Genomic DNA, 21,437 nt, shown 5'->3' on the forward strand with positions numbered 1-21,437 from the left:
GGAGAAGCTCTGGGGTGACCTCACTGTGGCCTTCCAGCACCTGAAGGGAACAACAAAAAACATGGAAATATACTTTGGGCAAGGGCCTGGAGTGACAGGACAATTTGGGATATGGAATCTGTCCTGCTGGGAGCAGGAAATCCCCTATGGGATGATGAGCTCCAGCTCCCACATCCTCACACACCACTAATCACAGCTCCTTCCCAAGAACCCCCTCGGAGGGGACACAAATCTGGGTCCTCAATCCAATCAGCACCCCCACGAATTTTGGAGGAACTCAGTGGGTTTGAGACGTTTCCTGCCTGTCAAACGCTGCTGGAATGAGCTGGGACTCAGCAGGGGGAGGCAGCTCGTGTACCCACACACACAGATGTAATCTCATGGCAGAATTAAGCCAGCCTAGAGAGCAAGTGCATTAGACCCTGCTGAGAAGGGAGCTGGGGACAGAGGGGGAGAAACGATTGGGGAGGGATTTTTCCAGCTCAGGAAGGGGAGTGGAAGGGCTCACTGCAGCCTCCTACTCTTCTCCAGGACACAGAGGCACATCCAGGCTCCGAGGCCCAGCCAAAGCCTCCTTGCTTTCCCTGCACTTCCCACATCCCATGCACAGCCAAGGGCTGCTTGGAAAAAGCTGCTCCTTCACCCTCCGAGAGCCCCAGCAGAGCTGCCACAGCTGTGTGAGTGCACCAGAGCCACAGGGGATGTTTGTCCTGCATTAACACCCCAAAGATCCCACAGGATCTTTATCAGGGCTGATAAACCCGAGCTGGGTCTCTCCCTCCCTCGTGCCAAGCGACATCTTCCCATCTCACGATTTTCCAGGGACAGCACCACCTGTTTCCTCGCCTCTTCTCCCCCTGATTTGCACAGAGCCACGTCCACAGGAGAGGGACAGCTGCCTTTTTTTGTCACGAGAGGGCTGAGTTAGGCTTGGAGTGCCAGATCCTGGCCGAGAGACGCCCTGCAGCGCTGCTGAATGCAGGTCACTGCACAGCACAGTCCCCCGAGGCACCAGGAGCAGCCTGGAGTGGCACAGCTACACGGGACACAGATTAAACCACCTGGACACGAATCCCGAAAGAAAAGGGGACACCCCCCACCAGCAAGGTCACAGCCCCAGGAGTGGCTCTCCCTCAAGGCAGGGAAGGGCAAATCCTCAAGATGCATTTTTAAGGTGAGGGTGAGTCTTCCAGAGCAAAGACAGGATGGAAAACTGGCCCAGCCTCATCCAGGGGATGGTTCTCATTTTGCAAAGCCTCCTCAGCTGCTGCAGCAGCATGGGCTGCTCCAAGCTGAGATGACACTGCATCAGTCCTCTCCACCTCAGGAGCAGGAAGAAAAAAGCCATCTACTCTTAGTCTGCAAAAATCCTGTGTTAGGGACAGCTCTGGATAAAAATAGCATCGAGGTTTTGTTGGTTTTTTTTTTTTTTTTTTTTTCCCAGAGATAAATTAAAATGAGGAGAGGTTTATTTTTTGTGATTCTGCTCAGGTGAGACCCCACCTGCAGAGCTGCCCCAGCCCAGGGAGGATGTGGAGCTGCTGGAGAGAGACCAGAGGAGACACCAGGATGAGCAGAGGGATGGAGCAGCTCTGCTGGGACGAAAGGCTGGGAAAATTGGGATTGTCCAGCCTGGAAAAGCTCCGGGGTCACCTAATTGTGATTTTCCAGTGCCTGAAGGAAACGTGGAGAGAGACTTTGGACATGGGATGAAGGGACAGGACACAGGGAATGGCTTTCACTGCCAGAGGATGGGATGGGATATTGGGAAGGAATTTTTCCCTGTGAGGGTGAGGAGGGGCTGGGATGGAATTCCCAGAGCAGCTGTGGCTGCCCCTGGATCCCTGGAAGTGCCCAAGGCCAGGCTGGAGCCACCTGGGATGGTGCCCCATGGCACCAAAGGGGTGGCACCAAGGCTCCATCCACCTGTAAGACACCCCAGAAAACACCTGCAATGAACAGGAACACAGGGCAGGGATCAAACTTATTCATCAATAACAAGAAAAATGCCCAAAATAGCACTTTTGGAAGGTTCCAAAGCTACTTGAGAAGCCAGGCCAGATTTGACAAATAGTTCCAGCCAAAGTGGAGAAAATAATTAGAAAAACATTGAAACGTGTCATTTTTAGTTGTTGTTCTTATTTTTTTTTTAACTGAAACATTTTACTTCGGAAATGATGAAACATTTTAGTCCCAGCAGGATCTTGGAGCCTTTGTCCCAGCGAAACAGGAATGTTTATTCGGTTTGTCACTGACTGACTGAGTTAAATGTCAGGAGGAAATTTCAGCGTTGCTTTCTCGCGTAAAAATAAAAATTAAAAATGCACACAAGATTTTATCTGGTGGCACACAGGGGCATTAGAAGAGGCCAGATAAAGGGTTGAAGGCAAGCACCTTTCCTGTCCAGATCCTCAACTCTCCTAATTCCCAGCAGGCTGAGCCACGAGGGATTAGGCAACCTGCACGGAAAGGGGACTGGGCGACCTCAGGTGACAGCAGAGGCCAGAAGAGAAGGTTCTTTTTTGGGAGCCTCCCATGGAACTGCCCCAAAACAGCCCTGGGAACAGCAGGGTTGAGGGTGATGAAGGCTCAGAGGGACAAAGGCTGGTGAGAGATGCCCCCCAGAGCCACCAGAATGGAGAATTGGGACCTTCCCCTGCTCCCATGCCCAGGGCACTGGGAGCAGCCACATCCTGCCTCTTCCATCAGCACAGCAGCCTCTGCCAAGGAATCCGCCTCTCCCAGCACTGGGGCCTTGGGTTGCCTCTAATTTTAGGGTGTGATGAAAAGGTTTGGGGTCTCCTCCAAGCTTTCCCAACAAAGGGCTGAGTGCCACAGCCAAGAGCCCCGGGATCCTACAGCGCTCTCAGCACTCCCACGTGAGCCCAGATGTCCCATCCCTTCCCCTGCTGCTCCTGTGCCTTCCCCTGCTCCATCCCTTCCCCTGCTGCTCCTGTGCCTTTCCCTGCTCTATCCCTTCCCTGCTCCATCCCTTTCCCTGCTGTTCTTGTGCCTTTCCCTGCTTCCTCTTGCCTTTCCCAGCTCCCTGCTCCATCCCTTTCCCAGCTCCCTCCTGCCTTGTCCCTTTCCCTGCTCCCTCCTGCCTTTCCCTGCTCCCTCCTGCCTTGTCCCTTTCCCAGCTCCCTGCTCCATCCCTTTCCCAGCTCCATCCCTTTCCCAGCTCCCTCCTGCCTTTCCCAGCTCCCTCCTGCCTTCCCCTGCCCACACACCACGGCCACGCCGCCAATCCAAGGCCTCGTCACCACGGGTAATGATCCCAGCCCCGGGAATGCTCCCGGTGATCCAATATCCACAAGAGGCCCCGGGCTCCAGCCCGCTCCAAGCTCATCCCAAATCCACGGGCCTTGCCCAGATCATGACCTTTAGCTCCTCCAAACGCTAAGTCAGCTCTTCAGCCAGCCAGGAGGGACCTGCAGCAGGAAGAGCTTTCCAAACTCCATGACACAAAGCCTGGAGTGGCCTTTTCCAAGCTTTGGGGGTGCACACCCCAATTCCAAAGTGTCCCAGCACAGGTTTTTTTTCTCTTGGAGCAGACAGAGCTTGGTGTGAGGCACAGAGAGCCCGGCGCGTCCAGATGGAGAGGATGGAGCTGGTGATTACAGCAGGGAGGGAATTGGGAGCTGGGACGTGAAACCAGAGAGGGGAAACGTTTAAAGCTTTAATCTTGGAAACAGCTTCCTGATAGGAGATTTATGAGCAATGGGAACAGTCTCCTTTGCAGAAGGCTGGAAGCTGCGCTGCTGAAACGAGACCGGATAAAAGGGGAGACAGCACATGAGGAATGGATTTGGTCTGAGCAGAAGACAGGACCCGGAGGTTCCCCCACAGCTCCAGGCACCTTCCCACACACCCAACCCCACACCTGGGGCATTCACCCCCCTGGCACCAGTGACCAGCTGAGGTTGTCACAACTTTCAGCACAGCTCCAGACGAGTGTGACCAGCCCAAAGCTCTCTCCCCATGGCAGCTGCTCTTGGGGCTGCTACAGAGCCTCATTTTTTTTTTTTTTTTTTTGGCTAATTCCTAATTCAGACCCCGGGGTTTGACACATCCGACTTTTGTGTGGGAGCCTGTGGAAGGGGCAGGTTCATTAATACGTGTTTAACTTGGACCTTGAAGGAGCTGAACTTTTCCTGACTTAGCTCTCCCTGTATCTATATCCCACTTTCCTGTAATCAACCTTTCCCTTTTTCCTGCCTTGGCCTTTCCCAGTGAGTTCGTGGGTATTGGTTTTCTCTGGAGCTGCTGGAGGATGTGGGAGTGACAGCTCTGGCCTTCCAAGCTCTGTGTTCACCCTACATTCATCCAGCTCCTCGTTCCCCTGGCTCCTCTTCCAACCTCAGCATGACCCGAAGGGGTGAAAAGATGAAGGAGACAAGAGCCAGCACCTCCCCAAACCTAGCAGAGAGTCATGGAATGTGTTGGCTTGGAGGAGACCTCAAAGCTCACCCATTCCCACCCCTGAATGGCCAAGGACATCTTCCACTAGACCAGGTTGCTCCAAGCCCTGTCCAGCCTGGGAAAGGCTTTGTTGGGAAGCTCATCCAAGGCTCAGCCTCGTAAAGCTGCCGAGCCACAGCCCTGAGCAGGGATTAGATGCTGAAGTCTGACCTCAGCATGTGCAGCCAGCCCAAAGAGCTCTGACTTCAGGCTTATTGCCCCAAAAAACCAGCAGTGAAATCACTTCATTAATCCCCAGAGCCTCGTTTCCTTCCTTCCTTCCTTCCCCCGGCCAAGCTGAAGCTTAAAATAGTATTTTGCATTCCTCATATTTCACTCCAGAACTAATTAACACCAAATCAGCCCAAAGCTCTTCCCACAGCAGCCTGTCCTCATGGTGCAACCTGCCCACCCTTGGCAGCAGCAGGAGCACCCACAGGGCTCCCAGCTCCTCCCAAAAGCCATTTCTGACGGAGCATCTGGAAAGAACCGAGCTAAAACAGGAAAACACCAGAATTCAAGCCCCACGTGCACTTTCACCTCCACCCCACGTGCACACACAACGCTGCAGTGCCCAACGTTGTGGTAAATCCCCCAACACCACGAGCAGTGGCTCTTCCAGAGCTTCCAGCAGCTCCTAAATTAGGACAAAACCCACGAGTTTTGTCTCCGTGCTGGTGCCTCCACGGAGCAGCCTCATGGACAGTTTGAACCCAGCTAAAAAAAAAACCTCCTTGGATTCAGAGCAAGGCGTGGGACAGGGGAAGATGGAGCCCAGGTCTTGCTGCGCTTGGATTTCGCAGCCTTTTCTCGCCCGCTCAGCAGCCGAGCCAAGCGTGAGTCAAACGGGGCTGTGGGGATGACGGGGCTGGAAAGGAAATGTCATCCAGGAGGGCTCCAAATACGTCACCCGTGAGACATCGGCCCCCTCACTGCAGCATCTTCCTCACTCGCCAGGCTCAGAGGGGTTGTGGAGCAGGAGAGGGGTGCAAAGAGTGGCACAAACACAGGGGAGACGCGGCAGCGACAGGGGAGGGAGAAAAGGTCAAACACGCCGCGCTCGACGCGTTTGTTTGGTTTTCAGCCCAAACTTCCACCCACGGGCCAACGGCAAGGGCAGCTCACGAGCAAGGGCTGGTTCATCCCTCTGGCGCTGCACAGCCAGTCCTTGCATTCACTGCTTAAAAACAACCCTAAAATGACAAAAAGCCATTCCAAGCACCCCACATCTCCTTAGAGCTCCATGCTCTCCCCTGATAGCTGTGAGGCAGCGGGAGAGCCAGACACTGCCAAAAACGGGAGTGGAAGGAAAGTGGCACTCTGTGTGCCCGGCTGATGTGATGCTGTTCAGTTCTAAGTTGAACTCAGCGGTCTCAGGGGTCCTGCCAGCCATGCCCACCCTCAGGGGCCAGGCCTGATGCACCATCTGTGACCCCCTCACACCCAGGTGTCCCCAGAGAGAAGCTTTAAGGGATAACACCTCTCCCCGGTACAAGGGCTGCACCACGGCTTTCTCTCCCTGCTTGGGCAACCCTGACGCTCATGAGGGGCTGCGGGCAGCCCCCGAACCGGGCTCGGAGAGCGTACGAACGCCTCAGCGCGCACACCGCGCTCGGCCGCGGCTCCCGCCGCTCTGAGGGGAGTGCGCCGCCGCCGGGCCCTTTTATACCGCGCGCGCCCGGTCACGTGGCCCCGCCCCGCCGCTGACGTCATCGCCGCGCGCGGCAGCATGGCGGCCGCAGCGGCGCCCGGCGTGGCGCCGGTTCGAGCCCGGTGAGTGCGGGATCGCGGCCTCGGCCCCTCCTGAACCCCCCCGGGACGTGCCCGACCCCTCTGTAACCCCCTCAGAACGGGCTCGGGCCCTTCATAACCTTCTCCGGTATTTGTCCGGTCTCTTCATAAACCTCCCGGTACATTGCTAACCCCTCCATAACCCCACTGGTACCTGCCGGGTCCCTTCATAAACCTCCACTGGTACCTGCCGGGTCCCTTCATAAACCCCCCGGTACATTACTGACCCCTTCATAACCCCACTGGTACCTGCCGGGTCCCTTCATAAACCCCCCGGTACATTACTGACCCCTCCATAACCCCACTGGTACCTGCCTGGTCCCTTCTTAAACCCCCCCGTACATTACCGACCTCTCCATAACCCCCCCAGTACCTGCCCGGTATCTTGAGAAACCTCCCGGTACATTCCCGACCCCTCCATGACCCTCCCCAGTACATTCCCAACTCCTCCGTGACCCCCCCAGTACGTGCCTGGTCCCGCCAGGATCCTCCCAGTACATTCCCGACCTCTCCAAACCCCCCCAGTCCATCCCCAGCCCCTCCTGCCCCCGGTACCCCCCCATAACACCCCCTCCTGACCCCCTTTTTCCACGGACACCCCCTTTCCCCGCAGGTTCCTCACCTCCAAGGAGCAGTTCCACGCCTACCTGCGGGCAGGGGGCAAGGAGGAAGAGGAGGAGAAGGAAGAGGAGCAGGTCAGCGAACCTCCAGCCAAGAGGGTGAAGGCAGAGGAGCTCGGCCAGGATGGGGAAAGCCGAGGGAATGCTGGAGAGGAGGAGGAGGAGGGCCAGGAGAAGAAGAGAGCCCGGGGGCAGAACAAGAGCCGCCCGTGCATGAAACCCAACAGCTACGAGCAGAGCAGGCTGTGCCCCTCGGTGACACAGGTGGGACACAGGGCCCTGCTCTGCCTGGCTTAGGTGGGATTTTGGGAAGGAATTCCTCCCTGGGAGGGTGGGCAGGCCCTGGCACGGGGTGCCCAGAGCAGCTGTGGCTGCCCCTGGATCCCTGGCAGTGTGCAAGGTGAGGCTGGACGGGGCTTGGAGCAGCCTGGCACGGTGGGGGGTGTCCCTGCAGGTGGGACTGGATGGGATTTATAGACCCAAACCAGTTTGGAATTCCATAAAAACCAGCTGGGAGAGGGTGGCGAGGGATGAGCTGAGTGTCACCTTCCCTGAAGCGTGTCCATCCCTCCCTCCTGGGAGCATTCCCTCGCTCACCTGGGCATGTCAGGTGAGGCTCAGAGCAGCTCTGGGCTGTGCTGCCCCGTGCCCACCTTGCCCTGCTCCGTGCTGTCCCCAGGGCTGTGCCGGGCAGTGCCGCTTCGGGCCGCGCTGCCGCTTCCTCCACGACGTGGCCGAGTACCTGGCGGCCAAACCTGCCGACCTGGGCCGGCGCTGCGTCCTCTTCGACACCTTCGGCCACTGTCCCTACGGTGTCACCTGCCGCTTCGGCCAGGCCCACCTCGGGGACGGCCACCAGAACCTGCTCAACGCCGCCCTGGCGCAGCAGTGGGAAGGGAAGCTGCTGGTGAGGAACGGCCTCTCCAAGGACCTCCAGCAGCAGCTGCGCAAGAGGAAGTTCAGCTTCCAGAAGGCCGAGGAGTTTCTCCGTGGGCTCCGTGGTGGGAAGGGAGGCAAAGCCACGGGGGGCTCCACGGAGGTGTCCGACTGCTCTGCTCCCCAGGAGGGCCTAGGAGACAGCCCTGTGCTGCAGGAGCAAGGAGAAGATCCCAAACCTGAGGTCCTGCAGAATTCCCAAAGGGCTGAGGGTGATCCCAGACCTGAGGCCCTGCAGAACTCCCAAGGGGCTGAGGGTGATGCCAACCCTGAGGTCCTGAAGAGCTCCCAAAGGGCTGAGGGTGATCCCAACCCTGAGGTCCTGAAGAGCTCCCAAGGGGCTGAGGGTGATGCCAAACCTGAGGTCCTGCAGAATTCCCAAGAGGCTGAGGTTGATGCCAACCCTGAGGCCCTGCAGAGCTCCCGAGGGGCTGAGGGTTCTCCCAAACCTGAGGCCCTGCAGAACTCCCAAAGGGCTGAGGGTGATGCCAACCCTGAGGTCCTGCAGAGCTCCCAAGGGGCTGAGGGTGATGCCAACCCTGAGGTCCTGCAGAATTCCCAAAGGGCTGAGGGTGCTTCCAACCCTGAGGTCCTGCAGAGCTCCCAAGGGCCTGAGGGTGATGCCAAGCCTGAGGTCCTGAAGAGCTCCCGAGGGGCTGAGGGTTCTCCCAAACCTGAGGCCTTTCAGAACTCCCAAAGGCCTGAGGGTGATCCCAACCCTGAGGTCCTGAAGAGCTCCCAAGGAGCTGAAGGTGCTCCCTCCATCCCAACCCTGGGTCCGCTGACAGATGAAGACGTCACGAAGCTGCGGCCGTGTGAGAAGAAGAAGGTGAGAGTCCCTTGTGTCCCGGTCCCGTGGTGGAGACTGTGCATGCAAAGATGGAAGAGAAACCCCTTGGAGAGCCTTTAGCTGGGGGAGGCAGGCAGAGCATTTCTTATCTATGGAAGGAACTCCTCCCTGTGAGGGTGGGGAGGGGCTGGGATGGAATTCCCAAAAAAGCTGTGGGTGCCTCATCCCTGGAAGTGTCCAAGACCAGGCTGGACAGGGCTTGAAGCACGCTGGGATAGTGGAAGGTGTCACTGCCCGTGGCCAGGGCATGGAATTGGATGATCCTTAAGCTCTTTTCCAAGCCAAACCATTGTGTGATTCCATAAAAACCACTGCAGCTCTGCTGACCTGCTCCTCCATCCCTGTTTTCCAGCTGGAAATCCAAGGCAAGCTCTACCTGGCTCCACTGACCACGGTAGGTTGGTAACTCCATCCTTGTGCCAAAGCTCGCTGTGGGCACGGTTGGAACAGAGCAGATCTCCTGACAATCCCTGTCCCTGCTGTCCCTGGCAGTGTGGAAACCTCCCTTTCCGACGGATCTGCAAACGTTTTGGAGCAGATGTCACCTGTGGGGAGATGGCTGTGTGCACCAACCTGCTCCAGGGCCAGTCCTCCGAGTGGGCTCTGCTCAAACGCCACCACACCGAGGACATCTTCGGCGTGCAGGTGAGGGTTATCACCCCACAACCCGCCAGAAACTCACTTCCCAGGGGAAAAGCTGCCTCTGGAACTCAGGGAAGCTCCTTCCCTTTGGTAGCTGGAGGGAGCCTTTCCAGACACCATGACCAAGTGTGCAGAGCTCCTGAACAGGACGATTGACGTGGATTTTGTTGACATCAACGTCGGGTGTCCCATTGACCTGGTCTACAAGAAGGTGAGAAGTTCTGTGGTGCATTTTCCTTCCATGAATCCTCGTCTTCACCCTCATCCTCTGCTGCCTGATTGCTCTTTCCAGTCTGATCCAGAGCTCCCAGTTCATTCATGATCTCAGTGAGAAGGGGAATAAGGAGCAGGGAATGGCTGTCCCTGCCTGGCGGGATTTGGGAGGGAGAAGCACTCTGGAGAATTTTTGCTTGAAGGATCCACTTTCTCCAAACTTTGAGATGCTCCAAGGACTCTCCACTCTGTGAGGAAGGTCCTGAGCTCCATGTTTTGTCCCTCAGGGAGGAGGCTGTGCTCTGATGACTCGCTCCAACAAGTTCGAGCAGATCGTCCGCGGGATGAACTCGGTGAGTCGGAGCACCTGGAGCTGAGCTGATGGAGCCCAGTCCAGCCTGGCCTCATCTTCCCACCTCTGCAGGTGCTGGATGTCCCACTGACGGTGAAGATCCGGACTGGGGTGCAGGAAAAGGTTAACGTGGCTCACAAAATCATCCCCAGGATCCGGGAGTGGGGCGCGTCCATGGTCACGGTACGGGGACGGATGTGTGGGGTTGATGGCTGGGGAGTTGTGCCTGGAGATCAGATGGGGATGAGCTTCCCCTGCCTTTTTGTGTCCTCTCCTAATAAAAGAGGAAAATTCAGGTGTTTTCCTCCCTGCTCCCAAGCCTTGGCTCCATGATCATGGAATCCCAGGATGGTTTGGGAAGGGACCTTTGAAGCTGATCCCATCCCTTTCCACTGTCCCAGGCTGCTCCAAGCCCTGTCCAGCCTGTCCTTGGACACTTCCAGGGATGGGGAAGCCACAAATGGTTCCTGCAGTGCTCTGGAGCAGGAGTTTCCCCCAGTCAGGAGTGGGGAATGTGGGATCAGCTCTTTGTGTGGGGATTCGTTCTGGCCCACGGTGCATTCCCTACAGAGAGCCACTTCTTGCTCTGGCTCACAAATAGCCCAGATATCACCCCAAAAGCCTCCAGCCCTTTCAGCTCTGCTCAGCCCTTCCTCAGCCTGCTGTCAGCACCCCTGGCTCTAAATCCAGTTCTTTGTGTCCAGTTCTGGGCCCCTCAGTTTGGGAAGGACGTTGAGACACTTGAGTGCATCCAAAGGAGGGCAATGAGGCTGGTGAGGGGCTGGGAGCACAAACCCTGTGAGGAAGCACTGAGGGAGCTGGGGGGGCTCAGCCTGGAGAAAAGGAGACTCAGGGCTGACCTCAGCACTCTCCACAGCTCCTGAGAGGTGGCTGTGCTCAGCTGGGCTTGGGCTCTTTCTCCAGGAACTGACAGAACCCGAGGGCACAGCCTCGAGCTGCGTCAAGGGAAATTTAGGTTGGGTATTAGGAAAAAGTTTGTTTATGGAAAGAGTGGGAAAGTACTGGAATGGTTTTCCTGAGGAGGTGGTGGAGTCACCACCCCTGGATGTGTTTGAACAAGGCCTGGATGTGGCACTGGGTGCCAGGGTTTAGTTGAGGTGTTGGGGCTGGGTTGGACTCGATGACTTCAAAGGTCTCTTCCAACCCGGTGGTTCTGTGAATTCTGTAAATCCACAAGTACATCCCAAGGGATCCCTTACCCAGCTCTGCTCTGTCAGCACCCACAGATCCCGAGGTTGATCCCAAGGCCAATCCCAAGGCTCTCTTCCCCACCTAGGTGTCCCTGCCTCTGTCCCGCCCTGTCTCTGTCCCTGCCTCTGTCCCTCCCTGGCTCTGTCCCTCCCTGCCCGTGCAGTGAGGTGTCCCTGGCTCTGTCCCTCCCTGGCTGTGTCCCTGTCTCTGCCCCTGGCTCTGTCCCTGCCTGCCCGTGCAGCAAGGTGTCCCTGGCTGTGTCCCTGTCTCTGACCCTCCCTGTCTCTGTCCCTGGCTCTGTCCCTCCCTGCCCGTGCAGTGAGGTGTCCCTGGCTCTGTCCCTGGCTGTGTCCCTGCCTGCCCGTGCAGCGAGGTGTCCCTGGCTCTCTCCACAGCTGCACGGGCGCTCCCGGGAGCAGAGGTACACCCGGAGTGCAGACTGGCAGTACATCGCCGAGTGCGCCCGCCTCGCCAGCCCCATGCCTCTCTTTGGTACGTGGGGCTTCCTTTGGCGCTCGTTCCCTTTCAAATCCCTTCCTAAATGGGGGGGAAGAATGTGTTCCCAAGGATGGTTACATGGGGGAAAGCTTGGAGCATCCCTGGTGCTGCTGAGGGAAGGGACACGAATCACTTGGGGTGATGAAACCCCCTTTTAAAGGGGTTTTCTTGGATTTTGTGGCACAAAATCCCTAAACCTTCAAGGAAACGAGCTGGGAGCAAAGGAGAAGAGAGGAGAAGGCTCCTTTTTTCCTTGTAAGGGAACATCCATCAGAAACATCCCTGGGAATCCAAAGCAGGAGCCTCTTTGGACCATCTGGCTCTTGGACATCGTGTCCATTTTGAATTTTATCCCATGCCTGGATTAGCTCACTTTGACTTGTCCTCACGGATCTCTTTGACCTCTGGCTTCTCCCTCCTTTCCGGGCAGGAAATGGGGATATTTTGTCCTATGAAGATGCAAATCGAGCCATGCAGATGGGAGTTTCTGGAATCATGATTGCAAGGCAAGTGCCTGTGTTTCCCTTCACTCCTGAGCTCTGGTGGTTCAAGAAAGAAAAAAAAAAATAATAAAAAGGGATTAAAAAAATCCCTAAACAAACCCCAAAGCGTGGAATTTCCTCTCAGTGAAACCACTCTGACGGTAAAATCAATTTGTATCAGTTGGAACTTCTTGTTGGAATGGAAAAGAAGGTTTAAAGCAGAATTGGCTGGGAAATCAGTGCTGGAAAGTGTCTCAAATCTTTAGGAGCATCAGTGATGGGAATAACAATCCCTTTTTTTTTTTTTGTTTTTTTTTTTTTTTTTGTTTTTTTTTGTTTTGGCTGCAGAGGGGCGCTCATCAAACCCTGGCTTTTCACGGAAATCAAGGAGCAGAGACACTGGGATATCTCCTCCAGAGAGAGATTTGACATCCTCAAGGACTTCACCAACTACGGCCTGGAGCACTGGGGATCAGACACTCAGGGAGTGGAGAAAACCAGGAAATTCCTGCTGGAATGGCTCTCCTTCCTGTGCAGGTAACACTGCCCAGCCAGGGGGACCTTTAAACAATAATTAATGAATCCCTAGCTCTCACTGCTGTCGCATTTCATTTTATTGCAGGTACATTCCAGTCGGGTTGTTGGAACATCTACCTCAGAAAATCAACGAGCGGCCGCCCTATTACCTGGGGAGGGACTACCTGGAGACCCTCATGGCCAGCCAAAACGTGGATGATTGGATCAAAATAAGGTAATGAAGCGTCAAAATTTCATTTCAATTGCTAAAAAAGGGACCTGGCAGAGCCCCTGTAGGGCCACAGGGATGTTTGAGAGCTGGGGACTGAACACTGACCCCTCCTTGGGTTTGGTTTTGTTGTTGTCTTTCCTCCCTGGAAGTGCCCAAAGCCAGGCTGGACAGGGCTGGGAGCAGCCTGGGCTAGTGGGGGGTGTCCCTGCCCACGGCAGGGGTGGCACTGGATGGGCTTTAAGGTGTCTGGATTAATTCTAGAATTGATTCTTTCTCCCAGTGAGCTGCTCCTGGGCCCCGTCCCGCCCAGCTTCACCTTCCTGCCAAAACACAAGGCCAATTCCTACAGATAGGGCTGGCCAGGCCCTGTCCCTTGGCGTCAGGAGGAGCTTGGATGGGCTGTGAGGAGGAGCAGGGCTCCTGGCACGTGGAATAAAGCTGATGTTTTTAGAAGCTGGTGAGTCTTTTGCCTTCCTGCCCCGCACCAATCCTGGCAGACAAACACCTGTTAGTGAGGGGATCTTTGCCTCCAGCTCACAGCCAGATCTGTCCCCACATCGCTGAGAAAGAAGCCTCAGCTCCCACCTGGAGTGACAAACTCCCAGGACGAGGAGCAGCGGCGTCCCCCCAGCCCTCCTGCTGTCCCCCACAACCAGGGTGGCACGGAGTTGATGTTCAAGCTCCAAAGAGAAGCCTCTCAAAGAATTCCAGAGGCTCTGGGGACAGCCTGGAGGGTCTCAGCAGACCCCAGTGGCACCAGCAGAGTGGGGAGAGCGGTGCTCCCAGCCCCGGCAGCGCTGCTGTCCATCCATCGTGGCCACCTCCACAGGGATATCCCCAGGCACCCGCAGCTCCCCAGCCACTCTGCTGCCCCCAGAACAAGGTGTTAGGCACAGGGCAGGGCTGGGGCACCGCGGGGACCCCCGGCTCGCCCCGCCACGATCCCCTGGACGAGCTGCTGCCTCGGTAGCTGTCATGGCGGCGCCCTGTGCCTCGGTAGCTGTCATGGCGGCGCCCTGTGCCTCGGTAGCTGTCATGGCGGCGCCCTGTGCCTCGGTAGCTGTCATGGCGGAAACAGGAAGCGGAAGACGTTGCTGTCACGTGACACCCGCCCGGTTCCGCGTGCGGGTGGCGGTAACGCCCGGTAGGGGCGGGGGGGGGCACGGGGGGAACTGGGAGGAACTGGGAGGAACTGGAGACACCGGGAACCGGGGTGGGGCCCGGGAAGGGGCGCTGGGGACCCAGCGGGGTAAGTGGAGGGGTACAGAGATAACGGGGGAGAGCGGGGGGCGCGCTGTGGGTCGGGATGGGGGGAACTGGGAGGAACTGGGGGGAACTGGGAGGTACTGGGGGGCACTGGGGGGAACTGGGGGCGATGGCAGAGGGGTCTGGGGGGTGTGGGGCGCACAGCAGGAGCAATGGGGGCACTGGGAGGGTGCGCCAGGGGTAACTGGGATATGCAGAGGGGATAACTGGGAGGACTGGAGAGAGAACTGGGGGGCGCAGGGGAACTGGGAGGGTACCCAGGCCCAAACTGGGTAAACTGGGAGGGTACCCAGCCCTAACTGGGAGAACTGGGGGGACACAGGGGAACTGGGAGGACACCCAGCCCTAACTGGGAGAACTGGGGAGGCACAGGGGAACTGGGAGAACACCCAGCTCTAACTGGGAGAACACCCAGCCCTAACTGGGAGGACTGGGAGGACACCCAGCCCTAACTGGGAGGCGCCCAGCCCTAACTGGGAGGCACCCAGGCCCTAACTGGAAGAACTGGGAGGACACCCATCCCTAACTGGGAGGACGCCCAGCCCTGACTGGGAGAACTGGGGGGACACCCATCCCTAACTGGGAGAACACCCAGCCCTAACTGGGAGGACTGGGAGGACGCCCAGCCCTAACTGGGAGGACTGGGAGGACACCCAGCCCCTAACTGGGAGGACACCCATCCCTAACTGGGAGGACTGGGAGGGTACCCAGCCCTAACTGGGAGGACTGGGAAGCGCCCATCCCTGACTGGGAGGACACCCAGCCCTAACTGGGAGGACACCCATCCCTGACTGGGAGGTGCCCATCCCTGACTGGGAGGACACCCATCCCTAACTGGGAGGTGCCCATCCCTAACTGGGAGGACTGGGAGGACACCCATCCCTGACTGGGAGGTGCCCATCCCTAACTGGGAGGACTGGGAGGTGCCCATCCCTGACTGGGAGGACACCCATCCCTGACTGGGAGGACACCCATCCCTGACTGGGAGGACTGGGAGGACACCCATCCCTGACTGGGAGGACACCCATCCCTGACTGGGAGGTGCCCATCCCTGACTGGAGGTGCCCATCCCTGACTGGAGGTGCCCATCCCTGACTGGAGGTGCCCATCCCTGACTGGGAGGTGCCCATCCCTGACGGCCCCGCAGGATGGGGCCGCGCTGCTGGCGCGCGCTCTTCTCGGGCCGCCTGCTGCTCCTCACCAACAGCCTGAGCTGCGGGGGGCTCCTGGCGGCCGGGGACGGCCTGCAGCAGCACTGGCAGCGCCGCCAGCAGCCCGAGAGCCAGCTGCAACTGGGACGGACTGGTGAGCACTGGGACACGCTGGGACGGGCTGGTGGGCACTGGGACGGGCACTGGGACGGGCTGGTGGGCACTGGGACGGGCACTGGGATGTACTGGTGAGCACTGGGACACACTGGGACGGGCTGGTGGGCACTGGGACGGGCACTGGGATGTACTGGTGAGCACTGGGACACACTGGGACGGGCTGCTGAGCACTGGGACGGGCACTGGGACGGGCTGGTGAGCACTGGGATGTACTGGTGAGCACTGGGACGGGCACTGGGATGGGCTGGTGAGCACTGGGATGTACTGGTGAGCACTGGGACGGGCACTGGGATGGGCTGGTGAGCACTGGGATGTACTGGTGAGCACTGGGATGTACTGGTGAGCACTGGGACGGGCAGGGAGGGCTGGCGGGGACGCCTGGCAGCGTGCAGAGCCCGTTGTGAGCGCGCAGGAGCTCGGGGAGTTCAGAAGAGGAGCAGAGTCCATTTGGTTTTTGAACCAACAGTTCCTTCATTTCCTCTTCTTACAGAGGAGGATGTGAGACAGTCATTGTTTACATGAATGTAAAACAATCATTGTTTCCATTATTATTTACATTATTATTATTATTTCCATTATTATTATTTCCATTATTATTTACATTATTTACATTATTTACATTTTTACATTATTATTTACATTGTTTACATTATTTCCATTATTATTTACATTGTTATTATTTACATTGTTTGCATTATTATTTACATTATTGTTTCCATTTTTTACATTGTTTCCATTATTATTTACATTATTATTTCCATTGTTTCCATTATTTCCACTATTATTTACATTATTTACATTATTATTTACATTATTTACATTATTATTTGCATTATTGTTTCTATTGTTTCCATTATTTCCACTATTATTTACATTATTTACATTATTATTTACATTATTGTTTCTATTGTTTACATTATTTACAATATTTACATTATTTCCATTATTATTTCCATTGTTTACATTATTCGCATTATTTACATCTCATTTGCATGAGAACTCCCGTGGAAATCTGCAAGCACCAGAAGGCGTAGAAAACTTTTGAAAGAACTCGAAAACTTCTCAAACAACTATGAAAGAAAACACTTTTTTAAAAAAATCAACCTAACACCGCCCAGCCCGTTGTGCACCCACAGGGAAATCCACATAATCCACCCCCTCCCTCACAGGGCGAGGAATTCCTCCCCCAGAATTCCCTCGTGGAGCGCTCCTCGCGCTCCTCGCTCCGTGCCAAGGGGCCGTGGTGTCGTTGCAGGGAGGATGTTTGTGGTGGGCTGCAGCCTGGGGCCGCTGATGCATTACTGGTACCTGTGGCTGGACTGGGCTCTGCCCGCCCGCGGCGTGCGCAGCCTCAGGACGGTGCTGAAGAAGGTGTTGATCGACCAGCTGGTGGCATCGCCCACCATGGGAGCCTGGTACTTCATGGGTACGTGGGGGACGGTGGATCCAAACCTAAAATCCCAGCCCGGGAGCTGCTGGTGATGCCTGAGGGTTTTGGTTGGGTGTTTTTCTGGCTGGGTGTAACTCTGAGCCTCGTGTGAAGCGGTGGTGAGTTCTCCGCGCTGTTGATTTGGCAAAAGGCATCACTGCAGCTCTGGCAGGGTTGGGGCTGGGACTGGTCCCTGTGGGAATTCAGTGCCCAGCACCCTCAGGGGGAAGAACCTTTCTGTGATCTCCATCCCAACCCCCCTGAACCATTCTTTGATCTCCATCCCAAATCCCTGAACCTTTCCCTGATCTCCATCCCAAATCCCTGAACTTTTCCTGATCTCCATCCCAAATCCCTGAACCTTTCCCTGATCTCCATCCCAAATCCCTGAACCTTTCCCTGATCTCCATCCCAATTCCCTGAACCTTTCCTGATCTCCATCCCAAACCCCTGGACCTTTCTTTGATCTCCATCCCAAATCCCAGAACCTTTCCTGAGATCCATCCCAAATCTCTGAACCTTTCCCTGATCTCCATCCCAACCCCCAGAACCTTTCTTTGATCTGCATCCCAATTCCCTGAACCTTTCCCTGATCTCCATCCCAAATCCCCTGAACCTTTCCTGATCTCCATCCCAAATCCCAGAACCTTTCCTGATCTCCATCCCAAATCCCCTTCCCCAGACCAATCAGTGCCTTCCCTTTCACTTTCCTTCCCATTTCCCTGAACTCCCTCCCTCTGGATGCCACACTGGGAGGGGTTTGGGGCTTTTCCCAGCAATTCCCACCCCAATTCCCAGCCTGGAACGATCCCCACTGACCCCTCCTGTCCCCGCAGCCATCGGCACCCTGGAGGGCCAATCTCTCCAGGAGAGCTGGGACGAGCTGAAGGAGAAATTTTGGGAATTGTACAAGGTGAGCCCCTCCCTGGGCTGTGCCCTTTGTCCTGCTGGGAGCCGTGGGAAGCTCCCAGCTGCTCCTTGTTCCTTCCCAGGCCGACTGGAGCGTGTGGCCGGCGGCGCAGATCCTCAACTTCCTCTTCGTGCCGCCCACGTACCGCGTGATTTATGTCAACGTGGTGACCCTGGGCTGGGACACGTACCTGTCCTACCTCAAACACCGGGTGAGCCCCGCCCCTGGGGCCCTGCCGGCCCCGGGAGTTCACAGAATCACGGAATCACAGAATCACGGAATTCACACAATCACAGAATTCACAGAATCCACAGAATCACACAATTCACAGAATTCACAGAATCATGGAATTCACACAAATCACACAATTCACAGAATTCACAGAATCACACAATTCACAGAATCCACACAATTCACAGAATCACAGAATCACAGAATTCACAGAATCACACAATTCACACACAATTCACAGAATCACAGAATCCACAGAATCACAGAATTCACACAATTCACACAATCACGGAATTCACACAATCCACAGAATCACACAATTCACACAATCACAGAATTCACAGAATCACGGAATTCACAGAATCATGAAAATCACAGAATCACACAATTCACACAATCACAGAATCACAAAATTCACACAATTCACAGAATCACACAATTCACACGATTCACAGAATCACGGAATTCACAGAATTCACACAATTCACAGAATTCACAGAATCACACAATTCACAAAATTCACACAATTCACAGAATCCACACAATCACAGAATTCACACAAATCATACAATTCACAGAATTCACACAGTTCACACAATCACGGAATTCACACAATCACACAATTCACAGAATCACTGAGTTGGAAGAGACCCTAAAAGTCATCAAGTCCAACCCATCCCTAACCCCTAAACTAAACCCTGGCACCCAGTGCCACATCCAGTCTTAAACACTTGAACAAACCCAGGGATGGTGACTCCACCACCTCCCCTGTCCCCAGGAATTCCCAAAATTCCCCCAAATTCACAGAATTCACAACATTAACACAATTCACAGAATCACCGGGTTGGAAGAGACTCTAAAGATCATGAGTCCAACCCATCCCTAACCCCTAAACTAAACCCTGGCACCCAGTGCCACATCCAGGCCTTGTTCAAACACATCCAGGGGTGGTGACTCCACCACCTCCCCAGGAAAACCATTCCAGTACTTTCCCACTCTTTCCATTAAAAACTTTTTCCTGATACCCAACCTAAATTTCCCTTGACGCAGCTCGAGGCTGTGCCCTCGGGTTCTGTCAGTTCCTGGAGACAGAGCCCAAGCCCAGCTGAGCACAGCCACCTCTCAGGAGCTGTGGGGAGTGCTGAGGTCAGCCCTGAGTCTCCTTTTCTCCAGGCTGAGCACCCCCAGCTCCCTCAGTGCTTCCTCACAGGGTTTGTGCTCCCAGCCCCCTCTGGATGCTCTCAGATGTCCTTCCCAAGCTGCGGGGCCAGCACTGGACACAGCCCTCGAGGCGTGGTGTCCAGGACGAGCTCCTGCTCCCGCTGCAATGCCCAGCTCACCCCGGGACCCCTCGGTGTTTTCCAGCCCCGCGGCGCCGGGCAGGAGCCGCCGCGGCAGAGCCAGCGCAGCGCCGGGGCCTAGAGAGGGACCAGGCTGTTCCAGAGGATCCTGGAAAACGCATTTCTGGGCATCGTGGAGCGCCCCAGCTGAGGGAGCGGATGGCCAGAGCCGGTGCCTGCTGCTGATTAATTCATCTGCTAATTACAGCCGTGGGGTGGGGTTGTAACAATCTCTTGGTGCAGGATAACCTGTAAATTGATTTCTTCTGGGATTTGCCTGCGGAGCCGGGGTGAGGAGGAGCTGCTGCAGCCCCTGGGAAGGGTCCTGGCTGGATTTGTTCCTTCTCCAGAGCAAACCAGTCCCGTGCTGCTCCTCCAGCACCTTCCATTCACCCAGATCCCCACCAAGTAGGCATTGGGAAGGAATTCTTCCCCGTGAGGGTGGGGAGACGTTGGGATGGAATTCCCAGAGCAGCTGTGGCTGCCCCTGGATCCCTGGAAGTGTCCAGGGCCAGGTTGGAGCAGCCTGGGACAGAGGAAGGTGTCGCTGCCCATGGCAGGGGTGGGATGAGATGGGATTTAAGGTCATTCCAACCCAAACCCACTCTGTGCTTCACTCTGGCTGCCCCTCTGCTCTTCCCTGCAGCTCCTCTCTCCTTCCCCTCCTGCTTTTTCTCTTCCAGCTCAAGGATAAAATCACTCCACTCCCCCCGAGCTGCCTCAGCTCCCGTTTTCCCTCCGGGCGGGGGCTGCAGCCACCTGGATCCTCTATAAATAGGGATGTGATTGCACCCGTTGGCTCTGCGGCGCTCGGGAGGCGGCGGGGGGGGGTTGGAGCCAAATTTTGGCAGAGTTTGGGCCATCACATCCCTCTGCTCCCAGCCCTGGGCAAGCTGGATGCTCCCTGCATAGCCCAAGAACTGAATTATTTCCAGTGTCAATGAAAATTGCCTGAATGGGTTTGATTTTTTTTTTTTTTTTTTTTTTTTTAACTTGATTTTTAAAGCTGTGCCTTAATGCTCTGCCCTGCTCCCTGCTGTCACACACGGGGAGGACTCAACTCCTCCCTCAGCAGCAGCAAGGAGCCATTTGGGGGATGATAATTTAAAAAAAAAAAAAAAAAAATCCGATTAATTTTGCTCCTCTCTGGCAACTCAGGGACCCCGAGGAACTTCTGATCAGCATTGGTTTATTTCTTCACAACATTTTCTTTTAATACAGTGATTTTTAGGAAATTGTACTCTTTTTGACACTTTTGACATTTGTACAGTACAGTGTAACTCTTCCATAAGTAAACTTCACAAAAAAGAGGAGGAGGGGAGGGAAAAGGGGAGGGAAGGAGATGGAATCATGGTTGGGGGGGGGGGAGGAAATAGAGGGAAATCTGTAAAATAAAGACACAGCGCTCCAGGAAAAATAAATAAAGGGCAGCTCTGTCATGGCTACGGGAATATCCACTTATTCACAGTCTCCACAGAAGCACAGAACTACAGGAACACGAGATCCCAAATCCCTGGAGCAAACCAGCCACGGTCCTAACCCTGCTCACCCCCCACGAGCCCAACCCGGGGCCGATTCGCTCCAGTTGGCTCGGCCTCGCTGATGTATTGAATTAATTTTTCATTTTAAATCTTATTTAAATAATAACAGTTTTGTTGTTGTTTGGTTGTGGGGAGGGGTGGGGGTGTGGTGGTTTTGGTTTTTTTTTTTTTTTTTTTTTTTTTGGTGGGTTGTTTTTTTTTGTTTTTTTTTTAAAAGTGATATTCACAAGCAAGGTTACCACACTGAGAGAAACAAACAAAAAAAAAAAAATCAGAATATATATATATATATATATAAATGCACCACCACGGCCACAGCACAGCAGGTCACGCGCACAGCGTCACTTCCTACGCCTATTTACAAGGAATTTCTGTATGTACAAGGAGGAAGACGGCGGGAGCATAAATTAGCATCTATTTATACAAATAAACAAGAGTCAGGAAATATCCATCCAGCTGGAGGGGCAGGAAAGCCGGGCACAAAGAGCCCCCTGCACCAGGAGCTCTCGGGGTAAAGGCAAGGGGGGGGGGGGGGGGCACACGGGGTGGGATGGGTGGGGGGATTTTGGGGGTGGGGGGGTCCTGTC

The 21,437-nt window shown here is 55.4% G+C and overlaps 2 protein-coding genes across 4 annotated transcripts; both read left to right on the forward strand.

Moving 5' to 3' along the window:
- Positions 1 to 6,169: 6,169 nt before the first annotated feature.
- Positions 6,170 to 13,258, forward strand: DUS3L (dihydrouridine synthase 3 like). Its single transcript, XM_053999380.1, has 13 exons — positions 6,170 to 6,234; positions 6,866 to 7,136; positions 7,552 to 8,637; positions 9,011 to 9,052; positions 9,151 to 9,303; positions 9,395 to 9,511; positions 9,801 to 9,866; positions 9,938 to 10,048; positions 11,473 to 11,569; positions 12,006 to 12,081; positions 12,406 to 12,594; positions 12,680 to 12,808; positions 13,086 to 13,258. Exons 1-13 carry the CDS (start codon positions 6,191 to 6,193, stop codon positions 13,156 to 13,158), a joined length of 2,454 nt encoding a protein of 817 aa, XP_053855355.1. The 5' UTR covers positions 6,170 to 6,190; the 3' UTR covers positions 13,159 to 13,258.
- A 627-nt stretch (positions 13,259 to 13,885) lies between these two features.
- On the forward strand, positions 13,886 to 20,956 carry MPV17L2 (MPV17 mitochondrial inner membrane protein like 2). 3 transcript variants are annotated; one of them, XM_053999525.1, is made up of 6 exons: positions 13,886 to 13,949; positions 15,219 to 15,376; positions 16,655 to 16,825; positions 17,665 to 17,741; positions 17,821 to 17,949; positions 19,335 to 20,956. In XM_053999525.1, exons 2-6 carry the CDS (start codon positions 15,220 to 15,222, stop codon positions 19,389 to 19,391), a joined length of 591 nt encoding a protein of 196 aa, XP_053855500.1. In that variant the 5' UTR covers positions 13,886 to 13,949; position 15,219; the 3' UTR covers positions 19,392 to 20,956. The 3 variants fall into 3 exon arrangements, with proteins under 3 accessions (XP_053855500.1, XP_053855501.1, XP_053855502.1); XM_053999526.1 differs by lacking the exon at positions 13,886 to 13,949 and adding an exon at positions 13,986 to 14,054; XM_053999527.1 differs by lacking the exon at positions 13,886 to 13,949 and adding an exon at positions 13,994 to 14,018.
- The last annotated feature ends 481 nt before the right edge of the window (positions 20,957 to 21,437 follow it).

This window comes from Vidua macroura, chromosome 26, assembly GCF_024509145.1.
Source record: "Vidua macroura isolate BioBank_ID:100142 chromosome 26, ASM2450914v1, whole genome shotgun sequence".
NCBI lineage: Eukaryota > Metazoa > Chordata > Aves > Passeriformes > Viduidae > Vidua > Vidua macroura.

Excerpts from the sequence above, each read along its gene's own strand:
- DUS3L (XM_053999380.1), top strand. The coding sequence starts at position 6,191 with ATGGCGGCCGCAGCGGCGCCCGGCGTGGCGCCGGTTCGAGCCCG. Across the intron at positions 7,137-7,551 it reads TGTGCCCCTCGGTGACACAG|GGCTGTGCCGGGCAGTGCCG; the intron begins GTGGGACACAGG and ends TGCTGTCCCCAG. Across the intron at positions 8,638-9,010 it reads GGCCGTGTGAGAAGAAGAAG|CTGGAAATCCAAGGCAAGCT; the intron begins GTGAGAGTCCCT and ends CCTGTTTTCCAG.
- MPV17L2 (XM_053999525.1), top strand. The coding sequence starts at position 15,220 with ATGGGGCCGCGCTGCTGGCGCGCGCTCTTCTCGGGCCGCCTGCTGCTC. Across the intron at positions 15,377-16,654 it reads GCTGCAACTGGGACGGACTG|GGAGGATGTTTGTGGTGGGC; the intron begins GTGAGCACTGGG and ends GTGTCGTTGCAG. Across the intron at positions 17,742-17,820 it reads AATTTTGGGAATTGTACAAG|GCCGACTGGAGCGTGTGGCC; the intron begins GTGAGCCCCTCC and ends GTTCCTTCCCAG.